Source organism: Scatophagus argus, chromosome 20 (genome assembly GCF_020382885.2).
Source record: "Scatophagus argus isolate fScaArg1 chromosome 20, fScaArg1.pri, whole genome shotgun sequence".
Lineage (NCBI taxonomy): Eukaryota > Metazoa > Chordata > Actinopteri > Scatophagidae > Scatophagus > Scatophagus argus.
The window spans coordinates 7392335-7410795 of NC_058512.1; the positions used below are offsets into that span (position 1 = coordinate 7392335).

Below are 18461 nucleotides of genomic sequence, written 5' to 3' on the forward strand. Positions count from 1 at the left end.
CATGAGCACTAGCACTCTCCACGGTATAATTTATAAGATAATTAAAACAGCCCAAAAAGGTATTGCTATACTTGTGAATATCTGAATCAAACCCTTATTTATTTTTAGTCCAGCAGAATCTCATGAATGTATTCAACATATAAGAGTCACTTTCATCAATTCTCAATATTTGAAAATGAATTCATTAGCATATCACTCGCCAGTCACACGTCAGTGGATGCAAAGAACAACTTTTACTCGTTAGTGGCTATGTTCTTTCTTTTAAATGAGAATGGTCCTGTCTTAAACATTGACACGCCTAATAATTACCCTAAGAGAAGAAATTGCTTGCAGTGGCAGTCACTCCTGGGGGAAAAGAATGATGAAATACTGTGTAACTGAGGTCAAGTGTATGAATAGAGTGATTGGTTATTTGATTTATTTGAGTTTATGCAGGTTATTAAAACCAGTTTGAGAACCACAAAGGCTTGTCCCCCCTGCCCCCCTCCCCCATCCCATCACTTTCCTGTCGATGAGTGATCATTGCTCCTCCTCTAAATTCAGAGAACGAAGTGGTTTGTCAAAGAAACACTTTTAAGTCCTCCACTTACTCAAAGGACTATATAGGCCTTGGGAAAAGCTTGATTATCATGTACAGATATATTAGCCTGGTGCTTTGAAGAGGGGTCCCATTATTTTTTTTATTTTTATTTATCCAATTGATAGATGACAGGCGTGGGAAAGAGTCTTTCTTTGGATGGTAATAACCTCCGAAGAATGGAAAAGCTTTCCCAAATGGTTTCTGGCTTAGACTTTTGTATTAGGCCAATTATATATATTTTGTGTGTGTTTATGGATGTTTTTGAGTGTGGGCGAGGAATGGGCGAGGGGGTGTTGAGTGTGCTCCTGAAAATGTGTTCTTTTAAGAGCAATTACCATCTCTACTTTTAATTAGAATGACAACTGATAGTGCAACTTCTTCAGCAATCAGTGTGCTCTTCATAGTGCTCTTCAAAGTGATAGCACTTCATACAGCCCATGGAGAGGCACATAGTTAAAGGAGAGCTTTTAAGGTCTCTGCAGCTCAAATGTATTTATAATGAGATCCAATCATTTAATTCGTCCTACAATTTTCTTTCTGTCATAAACACTAAGTAAAGAGTAACAATTAGTGTTCTTTTATCCCTTGGTGAACCATATATTCCTTTCAGATCAAGCCATGCATGTTCATTTATTTTTTGTCTGCCTACATATGTGTGATTAGCATAAGTTAAACCATTTCTTCTTGAGCCACAGGCTGCGGTCTGTGTTGAATCCCATCTTATTATTATTATATTTTCTGTAGTTCCCAGACATTTCTGTCAGCTGACTCTACTTATAAGTGAGGTTTTTTTTTTAAATATATGCACTTTTATTAAGATACATGAGGGTAAGTGCACAGACCATTTTTCCTCTTTGTCAACAAACACAAGCAGATGATGGAGAAACACAGAAGTGATCTTTACTTTGATGTGTTTATCAGTACTCTCAGCATCTAACAGTATTTGAAATTTCAAGCATTTGAAATATTTCAGCCATAAAAACATTGGTTGGTGTTTATGCATGTGTCAGACCTGCAGTGTGGAACTCACTCACATATAAATGAACATCCATTACATTCAAGCCTTTGCCAATTGAGTTTGCAAAATGCTGTATAAGCCTATCAGTGCCAAATAAATGTCTCTGTGTTTGGAGTTCTTAAAGCCGGAGTCTCCACACTGGTTCAGTGTTTGTTCGTTGAAGCATTGCCATATGGGTGCTAAATGACTACTGGGTATTGACAAATACTTTCTTGTTGTCCAGGTTGGCTGGCATGGTGTTAAAAGGTTGGTTTCTGTGGTGAGGTGGACAACTGACTGAGCATAGCTAAGTAGCTGATGGGTCGTTTGATGTAACTGCTAGGACATTTCCACATCGCTTGTGGATAGACATGTTTTCTGCAGCCACTAGGGCAATGCTACATTATCGTTATATAAATCACCATCTCAGCAGCATGTCTTTAAATATTTCTTTTCTTTATATGGGTGCACTTTTTAATTGCTATTGAATATGTGGAAAATTGCAAGTTCATGGACCAAGCTTTGGACTAACTTGTGAACCTCATAGGGGTTCCAAAAGCAGCTTGATCTTCTTTTATTCATACAAAACACAGATTTACTGCTTCCCTTGGCAGGTCTTTACAAAGCTTTGACAGCATTGTTCTGTTCTTTGACAACTTGCCATAAATGGACTTCACAAACTATCCCTTTAGGAGGGAGACACTGGCTGGGCTCAGTAGTGCTCTTATAAGTACTAGCAGCTCTCAGCACATCTAATGAACACCCACCACGTGCCTCATTATCAAATGCCTATTGACCTTTTACCAGACAATTAGCTAAAATGCAAACCTTTGGCATTTAAACTGCTGGGAGGAGTCACATCTGGCCAATGTGGAAGATCACGGATCACTGGCAGCTGTATCTAAAATGCAAAATATGCACACCATGCAACATTTCAGTTGAAGTAGAATCTTTGCCTGTCTGTTTTTTAGGGCTGGGTATTATTATCGCATTAGCGCATTGGCTGGTTGGCCCTGACAATTGCTTTGTCGCACATTAACGCAGTTTTTTTTTTAATAATAATTATTTTTAAAGTCCATTGTTCACTAGCTAACTAACCGTTGCTCACTAAAAAAACTGCATTGATGCACGATAAAGTGATTGTCAGCATTGATTAATTGTGTGCGATAATAACGTGTTAACTTGCCCAGCCCTAACAAGTTGGCGTGTTAACTTGCCCAGCCCTAATTCTTTTAATTTTCTTTTTGTTTGACTGCGTGAGATGTTTTTGGGCATCAACAATTCTTCAATCAGCGTTTCGCTTACCGCGCTTTTTAATTACCTTATTTTTAATTATTACAAACAGCAACTGGCAAATCCTGCTTAGTGTACCTTTAAGAATAAAAAAAGAGGTTACACAAGTGTGGCTGTAACTCCAAAGAAAGAGTGAACATCCAAGAAACCAGAAATCACAGATTTTTCTGGGTGGTGGTTTTATTGACTATTGACTCTGTCCACATGAGTTTGAAATGAGGTTCAGATGAACACAGGGAGTCCACACTGCTCATACATCCCACTATAAACAGCTAAAGGGAAATGCAAGCCTACTCACATGAGATAATGGCTGACAGGTACAAGGTAGGAGGAGAGCTGCATAGATTTAACTCTGATGCAATTGTTTTATTTTTAACTCCTCTATTTAGTGACGTACAGTATGTAGCGTGGGAGTCAGGTGCCTTCTGAATGTTCATCATTGTGAACATGACTGAGTTGTCAGAATCAGAATGTGTGACCTTCTACCCTACAGGAGTCATTTCTGGTGAACTGAGATTAGCGATGTCAGTGTAATTTTATTTTCTTCCACTGTTTTTTTTCTTCTATTTTTCATTTGGCTACTTGGCATTTGCTTTTTCTAAAGTACAACTTAAGACTTTAAGCACATAGTTTCTGATTATTTTTTACCAACCGTTAAGTGCCGAACACTGATTCTTTATATATAATGCTGCTATGCCCTCTCAATCTTTAGAAAATGAACAAACTTAAGTTAGACTAGCTATTTTAATTGCTTATGAATTAAATAATGGGATTATATTAGCATGCAGCACCATGTACAATGCAGCTAGGATGCAGTAATAGAAAACCCACTCCATTTCATTCTTCTAATTAAACTTTTAATCATGCCCCCCCCCTCCGCTTTTATTTTTTTGCTCCAAACCTCAGCACTTTATCTACCTTGAGGCGTAAGTGAAACTGCAGAACTTTGTTAGAAAATGTAAACAAGAAAACGATTACAAAACTTGTAATCAAACATTTTGCTGCTTTCTGAGTGATTGGCTTTGGTGGAATTAGCTTCAAACTGGTGGAGGACAGCAGTCTGGTTTAAATTAACAAGCAAGAAAGAAGCAAACTAGTGAATTTAGTTGTGGTCAAATTTATCCTGGAGAACATTAGACTGTCTTTCCAAAATAGTAGATTTTTCAAAAGGGATTTTTTTCTCTCTCTCTCTTTCTTTCTCTTTCTCACCCTGTGGGCTGCTCTTTGTGAGCTGGTGGGGCTGCGAGCCACAGATAACACAATGCGGATATGACACTCCCTGGATATTCCCTCTGCTTTCACTTAGATTTAGATTAGTATGCTGTAGTGGACTCTGACATCAAGGGAGCTACCTATCAAAGCCTAAACTCAGTCCTCTTCTCTCCCACAGTTTTGCTTTGTAAAATATTTGGCAAATTAACCAACACTTTCTGCTTTCTTCTCTTATTTTTTCCCATTTTTTCCATGACAGTCATCAGAATTAGAGATGGCACTGGAACAATTTTTTTTCACATTACATTTCATGCATGACTTAGCAAAGCTTTGATCTATCGCACATGAAACTCTGCATTGCTTAAACTTAATATGTCTGTGGGGGTTTTGGTTTTTTGCATGTTTGGTGCCTGAGTGCATAACTTGCATAGATTTATTGGCAGCTAAATACAGCACAAAAGACCATCAGGATGTGTTATTAGTAGACTATTTGTGGACATGCAAGATGAACTCATTGATCCTGACCCAGTCTGCCTGTCACCCAACATGAATTACAATATAACCTTGCATCCACTGATGTGTCTGAACATGATATAATCGACCTGTTTTGGATTTCAAATTATCAGCTTCACCCAAAGACATTTTCTGCATATGTAGCAAAAGACCTAAATGTGAATCTGCTCTTGAATTTTTAATGGATCCTGTGATTCATGGGAACAAAGGCATTTTTTTAAGAACTCTGGTTTGTTTATTCTCTCAAGTTCCAACTGAATGAAAGATCCACACTATTTAGCCTTACTGCAACTGGGGCTTAAATTCACTTTTGTTCTCCCACATTAATTTGTTCTCTGTTTGTTTGTCCTCTCTCCAGGCTAAAGCTTAGGAACCCGATGATATTGGTTTTGGCAGGATTCTCACTTTCTGCCACCACTTGGACATAGAAGTGAAAAATAGTTTATCGAGTGATGAGAATTAAAGCATGTGGTAGTAAAATACTCAAGATTTTCATTGGTCACTTAAACTCTCATTTTATAGTATGTTCCAGGTGGTAGTGAGAAAGTAGTTATATCTTTATTTTATTTTAATATCATAATATCACACCATCTGTTAGTATTTATCATTGATTACCTTATTTGAATTGGTGGTGTTTTTTAAATAGCAAAACAGCAGGGACTTTGAGTACATCAGGCAGAAGATTGGAATACACTGTTGCAGTAATTTGAGAAAACACAAACTGGGGACTGGAAATAGCAAATTGGTCACATATATTAACTGGCCCAAAGAAATATGAAAGGTCCTGGAACCTCCACAAGCCATTACCTTGCAAGGACCCAATCACCTCCAATAGGGCTGTCATAAATAAGCACCAAAACAAAAGCAAACTAATTTGCTTCTTCCAGTTGTCACCACTTGCTTTCTCTCTTTTCTCTTTTCTCTAGTTTCTTCAATAGCCTATCTTGGACGAGCCATGAGCCTATCTTGGAAGATTTATGAATATGTTAGAATAGCCTGAGCCAACAGTTTTCAAAGTGGTGAAGTGAAAATAAATTAAACTGGCCCTGTAGGCAAGTCGTGCGGAGAGTGATGAATTAGATACTCATTGCTCCGTCGCTCGATGTCTGTCCCTCTTTCCAAGTGAAAACGCTGCAAACACCAGGGAGATGACAAACAAACATACAAATCAATTAAGTTGTTTTTGATGACAAACATGTTGAAAAATTGATTTGGACACTAAAGTATATCGGTAAACACAATGTCCTTGGTTACCAGCGAATAATTTACTGGAGGAAAATCTTTGGTGGAAAACCCTGAGAGCAAATGTTGGACGAGCACAACAATAAAATCACAGCAGCTTCTCTTTCTTTCTCACTTACTTGCACTCTGTGTTGCTCTGCATCTTTCTTTAGAAATTCAGACCAAACCATACTGGTCTTAAACTGAATATATTTTTCTTTCTGAAAACCAGACACACAAAACCAGAAAAATATCTATTTATTACATAATTCTAATTGCACAGATATGATTAATCAAAGAATATTTGACCTAGAAAGCATGAGATTGCTATATATGTTACTGACTGTCACAGGAGTGGTCAGAGGTTCTGGACCACCTTTTGAACGGGTCTATGCACTGGAGCACTTATAAGCATGTGCCCTCATTTTTCCCAGAGAACTGATAACACAGGGTCACTTTCATCAAGATGTGTGTGTGCACACCGTTTTTCACTTCTCTAACATGCTGAAATCCCAGTACCTGATGAAATCTTTCCATGTTGACCTGGAGGTCAGTTTTCAATTGGAAGTGGTCAATCAAGAGTGAGTTTCCATTTGGGCCAACATGACCATAAATCTTCTTTTTCGTCCCTCTCCCCCTTGCCAGCTGTAGGCTGCCATTTCAGCAAGTGCCATGGCTTTCTACTTGTTCTTTATTCTCTCTCCGGTAGACTGAGTTTCATTTATTGATTTACCTTATTCTTCTTTTGTATTAAGGAGTACCACCACAGTACTGAATTGTCTTTACAAAACACTTTCTGAAGCATGTTACTTAAATTGCAGCTTATAATATGTGTGCATGTATAATAAGGGTGGTGTATGCATAAAAGTGTTACACTCTTATTAAAAATGTATTATAACTAATAATTCTTTAGTGCATTGAGGCCATCATTAAAAATGCAATATATTTACCTCTGAACAAGTAATTTATAATACACTCACCAAGTGTAATACATATGCGTATAAGAAAATATGTAGTATTAGCAGAAATTAGCAGGGACAATGTTGCAGTGGTTACTTTCTTTGCATCTTTCACTGCAGTCTCTCTTTCAGACTCAACAGAGACTGTGCCAACACCCGAAATCCAATGCTCGTCATAGCATTGTGCTGAAAGTGAGGCAAAAATCAGCATGTTAGCCGATAAATACCTGCAGCCACTGCGGAGTCATTTGACACAGGCATGAATCCTGATCTTTCCCTTTTCCACTGACTACAAGACTCAGACGTTAGTGTGTGTTAGTGGTGTTTTTTGTTTTTGTTTGTTTGGTTTTTATTTTGGACAGTGTGAAAGTGAGGTATAAGCAACCCACAAAGGCCAGTGTACTTTGGCTTTCACATTTGAATTACTGCACAACAGTTTGTTTATGAATCAGCGGATTGTTAATTTGAACAGTAATGTAAAGTAAACTTGTGCCTCCCAGTACAACTTGATTAGCATTATTGGATGTTTAATATAATTTCTGTGATAAATCTGGGCTTTTGATCTGAGACATGTATACAGCACATCTTGACACTTTGAGGGCAGTTGTATCTTTTATAGCTGAGATGGAAATGTCAGAGCCTGTCATATTTCTCTCCTCCCCCTCTCCAGGGTTCTTGTAAAACATGTGATTTCAGCAAGAGCCTGCAAAGGGTGTGTACGTATGCTCGTACACGACTCCATGTGTTTCTGTGTGTGTGCGTGCACATGAATGTGTGGCACTGGTACAATATCTCACCAGCCGAGGCCCTCCTGCTACTGCTGTGCAGGAACACATGGCAGGCACATGACGGAACAGCTTGAACCATGCTACTGAAGTGCACAAGCAGCCAGAAGCAACCCCATCACAAACTCAGATAATATTCAGTGTTTTTGTATGTACACACATATGCACACACCCTTTTAGGGCAGTATTCTTAGTAGTCACATTTGCCCCACTGTGTTCGTGCACACAGGAAAAGGGGAAGAAATGTAATCACTAGTTTATTTTTACTCTCACTAAACTGGTGTGTCCATTGTGCAGCACAACTGGCTGTAACTCAGCACCATGGAGAGCTCATCTACCTCTCCAGACTGCCTGCCCTCCTCAATCCAGCAACTGTTTCAACCTGCAATTTCAGCAATTCCCCTTTTTTCAGGAAGCAGGAGCAGCAAACTCTGAATGCCAAGACCATTTTTATATGTAATTTGCTTTTACAGTGATTTCACCTGCATCCTTGCTTGCTTTATTTGTTACCTCTATGAATAAGTGGGTTTCTTCAAAGCCAACACTATACATATTGTGTGAAACACAATTGTGTTCCACCAGTCTTTCTGTTCCTCACAGATAGAGTATGGTGTACCTCATATGCATATGTAGTCTGTTGTATGCATATGCATATGAGGTACAACAGACGCATATGTAGTCTGTTGTATGTTAATATGCTCTAGGAAATGGGATTTGCCATGTCTCTGTTGTTCTACTGTTTCAAAAATATGCATGCATAAAAGAAAGTGTACCATAACCCCCCCCCCCCCCCCCCCCCGCATGCTCTGTAGAAAATAAAACAAAAAAAGCATTCTTTCTGCTGGACAAAAGTAAATTTGAGATGGAAATGTTGATTAAATGTTCTCAAACAAATATTTCCACACACAAATACTTACATAAGATTGTACATCAAAATTCAGAGTTGTTGGTCCTGTTTGAAAACAAACTGCTTCCCTAAAGTGTACTGAGAACACTTATGATAATCTACAATAATCTCCTCAGCACAGACAAAGCAATACATTTTCTGTTTGAATGCTAAATACATCTCATTCAGAACTTTAACAAAATGCTAGCACATTTTGAGAGCTGAGTAGCTCCAGTGGAACATGTTATACTCTGTCAGGCTAAACACACACACACACACCGTCAAAGACTTAAAGAGCTTTATGACATAAGAAATGAAAAGTGGATAAATAACCACTTTAGCTGCACCTTTACCTTTTATTTGTGGAAAAGGAGCTCTCATGTGAAAAGGGCCAATGCAACAAATCTTAAAGCTATATGCCCCCACAATTTGAAGTATATATGAATCAGGTGGAGGTGGACGGTGGAGGCCAGCACTGAAGAGAAATAATCTTCCACTTCAGAGGTCTTTGGTTTTGTATCATGGCTGCAACAATAACCTCCAATGGTAATTTAATGTCCCCATAGAAGTAATGCACTTTATTGCACCAGTGGATTAAGTAATGATTATTTTGCGAAATTGCGGCCACACAATGGTCAATTAATCTTTAATGAAACTGTAACTTATGAGGCGGAGCATGGCACTGCAATAAGCAGGCAACTCCTTGCCAAAGCAGTTACAAGCCTCAGTTGCAGCCTCCACTCTCCATCCATCACCATGTAAAAATAGAGCACTCCAGGAAGAAACACAATGAAAAGGCAAAGTCACAGAGCCTCCATTTTTTAGCATTCATGGAATGTTTGTGGGTCCATATCCTCCAATGTACGTGAAAGAAATATATCAGCCTCTGATGTATGCAATGAGATTAACTGCCATTTTGAGGTGCTATTTATTTAGAGCAAGCCAGGCATAGGGGTTGCAGGGAATTATGTGCACTGACAGAGCATGAAGTTGCAGGTTATCAAATGGCTGCATGGAAATTCCAATATGCACCTATTCATTTTATCAGCAGCTCTTTAATAGTAAGTCTAACTCCCTACTCAAATATCTAGTGTTTTCCTCAACAAATACCTGCCTCGGAGCCATGATAAACTGTAGCTTCATAGTCCATTCATTCTCAGTATTTTCACATGTTGCTGCACTAACACAGCAAAGCTATGAAAGTCACAAAGATAAATGTTTTTACTTTGATTAGTTTCTCATTTCATTTTTGGCCAGAGGGCTGCAATTCTCTTACTCATTCCCCACTGCACTAACAAATGTTGATGGATTTACTCTTATTGTATGACATCATTTCTACACTGGAGTGGGAGGACAAGACATCACATTTCCAATACTTGAGTATGTGCTAGTTGGGAGAATGAAGAGGAGAGCAGAAGAGGTGAAGAAACAAGAATGAGGAGAGTAACTGATGGAGTGAATGACAGTCAAGGGGCATGTGCGTGAGTGTTGCAAGAGTAGGAGTGAGTGTAATGAAGTAATATAGAAGAGATGTGTACAGAGATGGAGTAAGAGAGAGAGAGAGAGAGTTATGGAAAGAGAACGGACAGTAAGAAGAGAAAGGAAAACAAGAGATTGCAAGACTGATAGTACCGAGCTGAATGTCAGCATGCCAAAGGGTTCCTTGTGCAATCTCTTGCTACAAACCCATTGATATCAGAAAAAGAAGATGATGATAGGATTGGGGATATGAGGTATGCTTCCATAGAGAGGGAAAGGGGGAGGGCAGAGGCACTTGGTGTTATTGTGCACCAGGCCGCTGGCACCAGCACTGTCAGTGAGCAGCGTTGATCCGTGAACTTGCCATCTGGATTCTCCCACAAATCACATTAAAGTTTCAAGCCCAGGAATACATCAAGCTAAATGAATATTGGATCCAGGGGCCCGCAGACAGGCCTGATGGAGAAAAACCCCTGTGCAACCCAACTCTTTTGTGGTCAGACATGATCCATCCCTCGCTTTTCCTCCCTGCATCCCTCCCTCCTTCTGTTCCCTTCATCACTGATGGGCAGAGGTACTGATGAGGTGTAGAGCAGAGCAGAGCAGAACCTACTGATATCGATAAAAAGGTATGCAAGAAAAGGTTGTTTGGTACAAAGAGCAGGAGCATATGAAGGTGTTTATGTGCTGAATAAATGTATCAACTATTAGAATCAATAACTGATATACTGTATAGGAGTAACAAACACTGCTGTATTAATAGCCTGTATGTGTTACTTTTCACTTCAAAGGCTGTCACCATCACAGCGTTCACATCCAAATTACCCACAGTTTTCAATTGTGTGTGTCTTGTGAAAATAAGTGAGTGTTAATTGCCACATGAACATACTTAACAAAAGATATCATTTTGACTTCATGACTTTAAAATGATTCATGTGTTCACTGTGAAATTAAAGACTTTCCCCTTTGTTCCCGCAGCATTATGTTGATTTTGCATAAATGGGTTCCCAACCATAAAATAATACATGAGTGGGGAAAAATATAATGCAATCATTCATCATTCAGTAACATTCTATGTTCTTGTTCCTGGTTACCCATTTTCTGCTGAAGCACTGTTTGTGTTCAAGTAAAATCTATTAAGAATATATTGCCTGACCAAGATGCTGTTTCATAGAGAAGGAAAAAAAAAATCTATTTAGTTCTTTTCCAATCCAGTGGCTTGTAGAGACAGAGATTTATTTTCCTAGACCTAGACTGAAGAGAAAGGTTTTACCGTTTGCTGTCCAAGCTTCAATTCTGAGATCCCCAGTGTGAGATATGGATTGGCTCAGAATCTAAAGATTATAAATACCTTGTCAATGGTGAGAGTGAAGAGGCACTTGAAGCTCCATCTCCAAATTGGCCTCTAGATTACAAATTAAGCTATTGCCATTAGTGTTCAATTAGCGGAATGCTGCTGAACGTAAACCACAAGCAAACACAAATGGTATTGTTCTAAAGCACATATGTGCACAACAGGGAATTCTGCAATAAATTAAGCAATACAGCAAAAGAGCTCCAGTCACTGTTACACATTGTCACATCATGAGTGACCGGCAGCTGGAACAGACAGCGCAAGCTGAACACAGCTGAGCTTTGAAGCACATCCTTTAGAAAAAGTGCTTATAACATAAAGCAATCTTGTAAGGGCAGTCAGCCATTTCACTGTCCTTTATTTCATTTCTTCTGCTTCATCTTCTTCTTTTTTTTCTTTTTTTTTCGTGTTAACTGTATGCAATTCAGTTCTTACTCATTACTTTTTGGATTTCCCCATTTTTCTTCAGATTCACTATATCAGATCTTGTTTTAGAAAAACAAACAGACAAAAAAAACCCCCTACTGTTCGTGATACACCCAGCATTTTTAGATTTACATTTTCTCTCAAACAAACGAGAATGGGAAACACATCATGTTTCACTAAAACCTGGCCACGAAAGATTTGCATCTCCTTTCCAAAGTACTGCACATGTGTTGTCAAATTAATGAAGATGTTTTCTTAATTTACTTGCGTTTGTCTATTTGCATGTGCTTCCTTAAGTTTCAGTGCGCTGAGCTCTGTTTGTCTCTGTTTCAGGTCTTCAGGTCATTTTCCCAGAATACCTGCAGGAGAAATTTGTCCAGTCAGCTCTGAGCTACATCATGTGCAACGGAGAGGGCGAGTATGTGTGCCATGACAACCAATGCATATGTCAATGCGCCGACGAGTACCCCCAATGCAATTGTCCCATCACCGACATCCAGATTATGGAGAACACCTTGCTGGGGATGTCTGAGTCCTGGGCTGCCTCTTATAAAGACTTTGAAAACTCTGGTAAGATGAAAATCCCCACAACTTTTATTCACCATAACAAAGACTTTGCTATCTGTAGTGCAGTATTGCATTTAACACACATCATTGGAGTACACCTAAAAATAACCATTTTTCTTACAAAGGTATCAGGATTTGTTGTTTATATGGAATGAATGATAGCATAAAAGGAAAACTTATGTATCATATGTCCAATGCTTGAATCTTATGACAGTTAATACTCTCCCATACATAATTTTCCCATATTCATTGAATGCAAACAGAGACACAAAGGGCGACAGTAGAATGCTGGACACATTGTGGGAAAAAGCACAACCAGTTGTTACATGGCAAGGCACCTTGTTTATCTATTATTGATATGATATAAAACCTGCCAGCAACAAATAAATATATTTATGTACCACAGAAGAAAGTTAATGTGAGTCAGGGACATCACTGAGTGCAGTACATCTTGTGAAGAGGTGTTTGAAAATCAGTATGCATGAAATTTCCAAAAAAAGGATTTATATAAATGCATAACTGACCCAAAAAAACTAAATAACATTCACACACTCACCAAAAGAAGAAATTTAAGAATTGTAGATTTTACAGACAGATTATATATGATTTGATGATACAGATTATATAATTTACTGTTTGCAACCACAACAAAAGGGAACAATAAATGAAGATTATTGATTTGTTTTTTACTGAAGATTTTACACAGGTCCTTCCTTTTTCAGTGACACAGAATGGTTATTAGAAAGACTTCTCGAGAGATGTGCCGTAAAAGAAGGGCATTTTAAGTTAATGCCACATGTATCATGTTTGTATGCACAGGGAATTTATGAAAAATGAGTCTGTATCCTGTCAAGACACTTTTTTTTTTTTTTCTGCTCTCAGTAATTATGCACACTAACTTCTCTACAAAGACTCCTGTTTTCTCTTGGGAGAAACTTCTTTCGCCTTGTCAGTTATCTTGTTAAAGCAAGGAAAAAGGGTGATTTGATTAGTCCCGACTGATATAGCCATCTACCATTTCCTCAAATAATGCATTTTCCATCACCAACATTGCACTTGTGCATTGTGCATCTGCCAGAAAAACGACCACGTCAGCTAGAGATTCTACGTTTGTGCACTATGTTCCCACTGTGTGTGAATGGCTGCTATTGACTGATCCTCAGGAAATAAAGTATTAGTTCACATGTCACGCTGACTTAATAAAAGTGTGGAACATATTTAATCCTCACTCTGGTAACTACTGCAAGAATGGTAGCTTTAGTTGACTATGCACTCCAAATTCTGTAAATGTTGTAGATTTTGAATTAGCAACAACAAATCTTAATGTGAACTAAAGAAACATTAGATATGATGAAATAGTTGTTATTATATACCTGGAATCCAAGAACTTTGGAAGTAATGGCACAAGAGGTAAAGAGGGGTTACATTGTGAGAGCTGTAATCTCTAGATAACATACTGGGTGACTTGAGATAAGGGTCATTCAAGAGACTATGTGAACTCTTTGGAAGCTTCATCAAGGAAGGGATACTTGATGGCTTTGGAGCTTGTATGAAGAGGCTTGGTAAATGCTGAACTGGCATGAGGGAATGACTTGATAATGTATTTTTTATTTCTCTTTTCTTTTTTTTTTATTTCTTTTTTTTGTGAGGGAATCAGACAATTCCAAATACTGGGTGCTGGAGACACCCAGCTTTTCGAGGAAGATTTCGAGGGAGTTAACTGACATCTCTGAAAACTGGGTGGAGGAATATGGCAAGTTCAAAACAGAGGAAGGAATCTGGTGTCTTTGAAGACAGGGGGGGAAGGAGCTCTGACATGCCTGCAAGGAGAGTGGAGGAAATTCTGACATTTCTTGACTGTTGCTGAGAAAGAGCTTTTAAGTCTGTGGTTAATGCTGTTAAACTGTCTTGAGGAGCTCTGTAGGAGGGTGCTTTCTTACTGTACTCGTCTTTACATGTCTTGAATATAGAGATCTGTTCCCTTTGAATGTTGAATGTGGAGAAGCTTTGCATTCTCTTCATGAACATTTGTATTGTTTATTTACTCAAAACAAATACACTAGATGTAATCGATCATTATTGGATTAGATTAAATTCTGTAAATTTGTACTATTGAAAGATGAAGATGAAATGTCAATCCTGAATAGAGATGATCTCTGTGTTGGGTTGACATCGTGATCAAGACATTTAAGGCATTCGGTTCATTATTTCATTATTTATAATGATGTGCTTAAATTCATCTTCAATAACCTAATAATGAACTGTTCTTTAATCATTTGGTTCAATAATCTGTTAATTAGCACACCAGATAAAACATTCTTTGGCCTTGGATATTTGCTGCAGGAGTTCAGTAACATCTTCATGCCCATTGTTGCCAAAAAAAATTGGAACAAATTTTGAAAACAAGGGTCAGAGAATTGGGCTCCCAAGCTGTGTGAGGTGGCAAGCAGGAATGTAAGAACAATCATCACTACTAGTGGGAACAAATTTGTTTGAGCAATGCTCTTCAGTATGTGTGTGGGAGCAAAGAGTGAGAAGATGTTTACGGCACAGAGGGTCTTGCTTCTCTGCAAAATGCTTACAACAGAAGTAATCAAAGAAAATAAACAACAATGAATAAAAGAAATCCAAAGGAGAAAGACATAAGTCAGAATTCTGGGTGTTTGTTGACCATTGCCACACATTTTAAAATTATAGAACTAACATTTTCCAATTTTCTTTGAAAACATAAGTCATGTAGAGTCCCTTCTATACGGATTCTCCACAGTGTACCACAGTTACATAAAAAAGTCTTATTTTTCAAATGCCTTACATATATTATTGTTTACTGTGGCACCAAATTTAAAATATACTTGTACTGTCGTATTGTTCTTTATTAAAGCAAACAGTCATTTTAGATGGACAAGTCACAGAAGATCTAACAGATTTAAAAGTCTTATCTCTCATCTGTATCAGTCCTGCAAACAGCCTGATGTTGCTTATTCATAATTCTATCCAGGAATGCTTAACTAGATTAGGGTTGAACAAATAAATAAGTCGGTTATTTCTGTAAAGGAAACCAACTCACCAGTATTGTTTGCACTCTTGGTATTTGTTTGAAAACACGCCAGTATGTTCACAGATAAGATTGTTTGTATGGATAATATATTTTTTTTCTTTCTTTTTCAACAAAGTTAAACAAATGCCAGTGCAACTTTTAGATTTGCTATGGAAACAACAGCTTAACTTTCTTGCTTAAAAGTTTGAGAATGAACTCCTTCAGATGCTCTTTCATTTTGACTAAGAACTAGAATACAAGGCTATCCATATTAAGTGAAATTTATTACATTCTCAAACAGAAAAAGCTGCACCTCTGCAACTAAAGCTACATTTTACTTTGTCGTTCCTTCTCTCTAACTTTACACTTTTCAATTTTCTCTCACCCCACCACATTCTTTCCCCGCTACTTTGCAATCTGCTCTTTCACTCCATCCCTCTCTGTCATCCAGATGAGTTCAAGTCCTTTCTGAAGAGGTTGCCTTCCACTCACTTTCTGCCCATCAGCAGTGTGCATCTCCTGTGGGGCAGCGACTGGGACCTTCAGGCCCGCTACAGGCTCCTTCAGAGCTCCCTGGAGATCCAGCGGCTCAAGATTCAGCGCACTGCCCGCAAGCTCTTTGGCCTCAGCATCCGTTGTCACCACAACCCAAACCACCAGATGCCTAGGGAGAGGTGGGTGGAAATATGACCTTCACATCATGATGAAAATTAGATGTGGATTTGCTCAGTGACATGAAGCAAAGTTGCTGTTACTGGTTCTGATATTTTTGGATACTGTCTTTCGCAAATGCTGAAAAAGCAGTTGCAAAAATCTATCCCGGAGACGAGAGACATCTTTCAGCAGAATTTCTCCTCTGAGATGATGTAGGGGTTTTATTTTGATTGTTGCTTCTTGAAGCATACACAGTAAGGATGTCATCCATTATATATTTCAACTTATGGTCCTGTTGTTTCTGTCCATCAAGTCAACTTAGTGCTGAGCCTTGCACATGCCCAGAGCACTCTTGCTCACTCTTGTATTTCACATTGCAGTCTGAAAAGAAAATGTAGCTGAGGGAGTTTTCTTGATAGGTCATTGCACACATCTGTCACCACCTACTGCAGTTGCAGCTTAAGAGCCTTGCTGTGGATGCGCCATGGTGTCAGCATTGCCTAAAATGCCAGAAATTTCCCCATCCACTTGAGCAAGTATCAGAAAACCCTGCAAAATATGCAAAATTTCCAGCCGCCACATGAAACACCCCTAAAACTGTTCTGTGTTGGGGATGTCACCATATAAATGGAAACAGAATCCGTAAAATATTCATTTAAGTGGTCTGAAAATGAGCGGTTGTCAACTGTCACCGACAGAAAAAGAGCACACCCACATTTGTGTGTGAGAGTTGGCAGAGGTTTGTTCTGAAGTGTTATCAAAGAGCTGCAGTATGCGCTTCCTCTTCCATGGAGTACGCATCAAGGGTGCCTGATGGCACTGGAAATAAGAGCAGCATGTTTATTTACTTGCTTGTGTGAGACAGCTTTGCATCAGATGGAGGACTTATTTGTTTTTATCACCTCTGCGTGCGTGTGTACATACATGCGTGAAGTTAATTCTCGGAAGTTAATTTTTTTTAATCACAAATGTCATTAACTCCTAGCTCTTACCTATTTTGTATTATTAGAACAATTATTTTATCAACATTTAACCGCATTGTACAAGATACAGTCTTATCACATATTTGTGAGTTTGCTCCATGTATTTGTATAGCCAGTATAATTCCATTCAGATGTACCTGTCTTTTTCATTGTCCCTGATTCAAGAAAAATGTCCCCATCACTACAGGGACTCCAGCCTTCACCTCTCCTCTGAGTGGCATACAACAGCTGATCAGATCACTTGAAAACCCAAGCGTTTTCAAGTTGTATGCCAACCACCTCAGGGAGGCCTTCCAGCACATCCTCAACCAGTCAGTGAGACTGCAGAGGGTGCTGCTGATGAAAGACATTGTACCTGGCCCCAGTGGCCAAGAATGGGCATAGGCCAGATCCTTTGTGAGAGACCATTTACATCCCCTCCAATTCATACATCAGGTTCACAATGGGGAGAATGATGCTGTCATCCACCTGCTACCCTGTGCAGACTCAAACTTGGACATGCACTATCATGTTCATTGACTTCTCCAGTGGTTCGAACACCATCCAAGCCACTTAAATGGGAGAATTTACCCAACTACGCATGCTCAATCACAGATTTGACACCATAGTTTCTGACACTAAATGGGAAATGGAGGGCATTTAATAATGCTTTTATCCAAAGCACTTTACTTTACTTTCACTCATTCACACATACTGTGACCACCAACCTTGCGATCAGTGGGCCACCCTCTCTAGCTCCTGAGCCACAGACGAGACTGCGCACCTCTGTTTTAGATCAATAAATTGTGAACACAGTGGCTCCTCAGGGAGCTGTGCTATCTTACTTGCTTATTAACCTTTACATCTTAGAACATTTAGAGTCACAATAGCTTCTGAGGTTCTCTTAAAAACTTGGTCATATTGCAGAGTATCTGTTAGGGAGAAGGAGAAATAGATGGGTCTGACACAGGAATCAAGTGTATTAAATCACCAGGGACTCAAGATAACCAAGATAAGAGAGATGAGAGTGGTATTTAACTGGTACTAAACCAGGGGGATTTTTACACCTTACTGTTTAGTGAAATCATCCCTGAGTTTTATTAACAGGCTAACTATGATGTCTTATCTGAACTGCAAGATACTTTGTATGCAATACAAAGAGGGAACACTAGAACCTGAAAGCTGGGGCTGTACCGAGCCACTGCAGGTAACTAATACGATGTTTGCTATGTGCTGGAAATGTAAGGAAAAGAAAAGCAAAAGCTTTTGTGATGCTTTGTTGCTTAGGCAACGAGTTAGGAAAGCTAGTTTAGTCATGGGGGCAAGCTTGGATTTCACTTGAGTGACTTATTGCTTGCTTAATAAACCATGTTTATCATGCAGACACTGTTAAGTGCAGACATAATTTTGAGTATGAATAAAGGTACTGTACAGTATACTCATAGCTAACTTAAAAATAGAATTGCTAATTGGGGTGTTATAAGATTTATCCACTGATAATGTAACGAGTGACACTACAACACAGTAAAATGATTC

At 38.8% G+C, this 18461-nt stretch overlaps 1 protein-coding gene across 1 annotated transcript in view; it reads left to right on the forward strand.

Moving 5' to 3' along the window:
• Window positions 1–18461, forward strand: part of brinp1 (bone morphogenetic protein/retinoic acid inducible neural-specific 1) — a 103226-nt gene that overhangs the window by 75339 nt on the left and 9426 nt on the right. The window contains exons 6-7 of the mRNA XM_046375526.1: window positions 12039–12275; window positions 15761–15983. Of these exons, the coding sequence (XP_046231482.1) occupies window positions 12039–12275; window positions 15761–15983 (460 nt within the window). The remainder of the gene's footprint in view (window positions 1–12038; window positions 12276–15760; window positions 15984–18461) is intronic.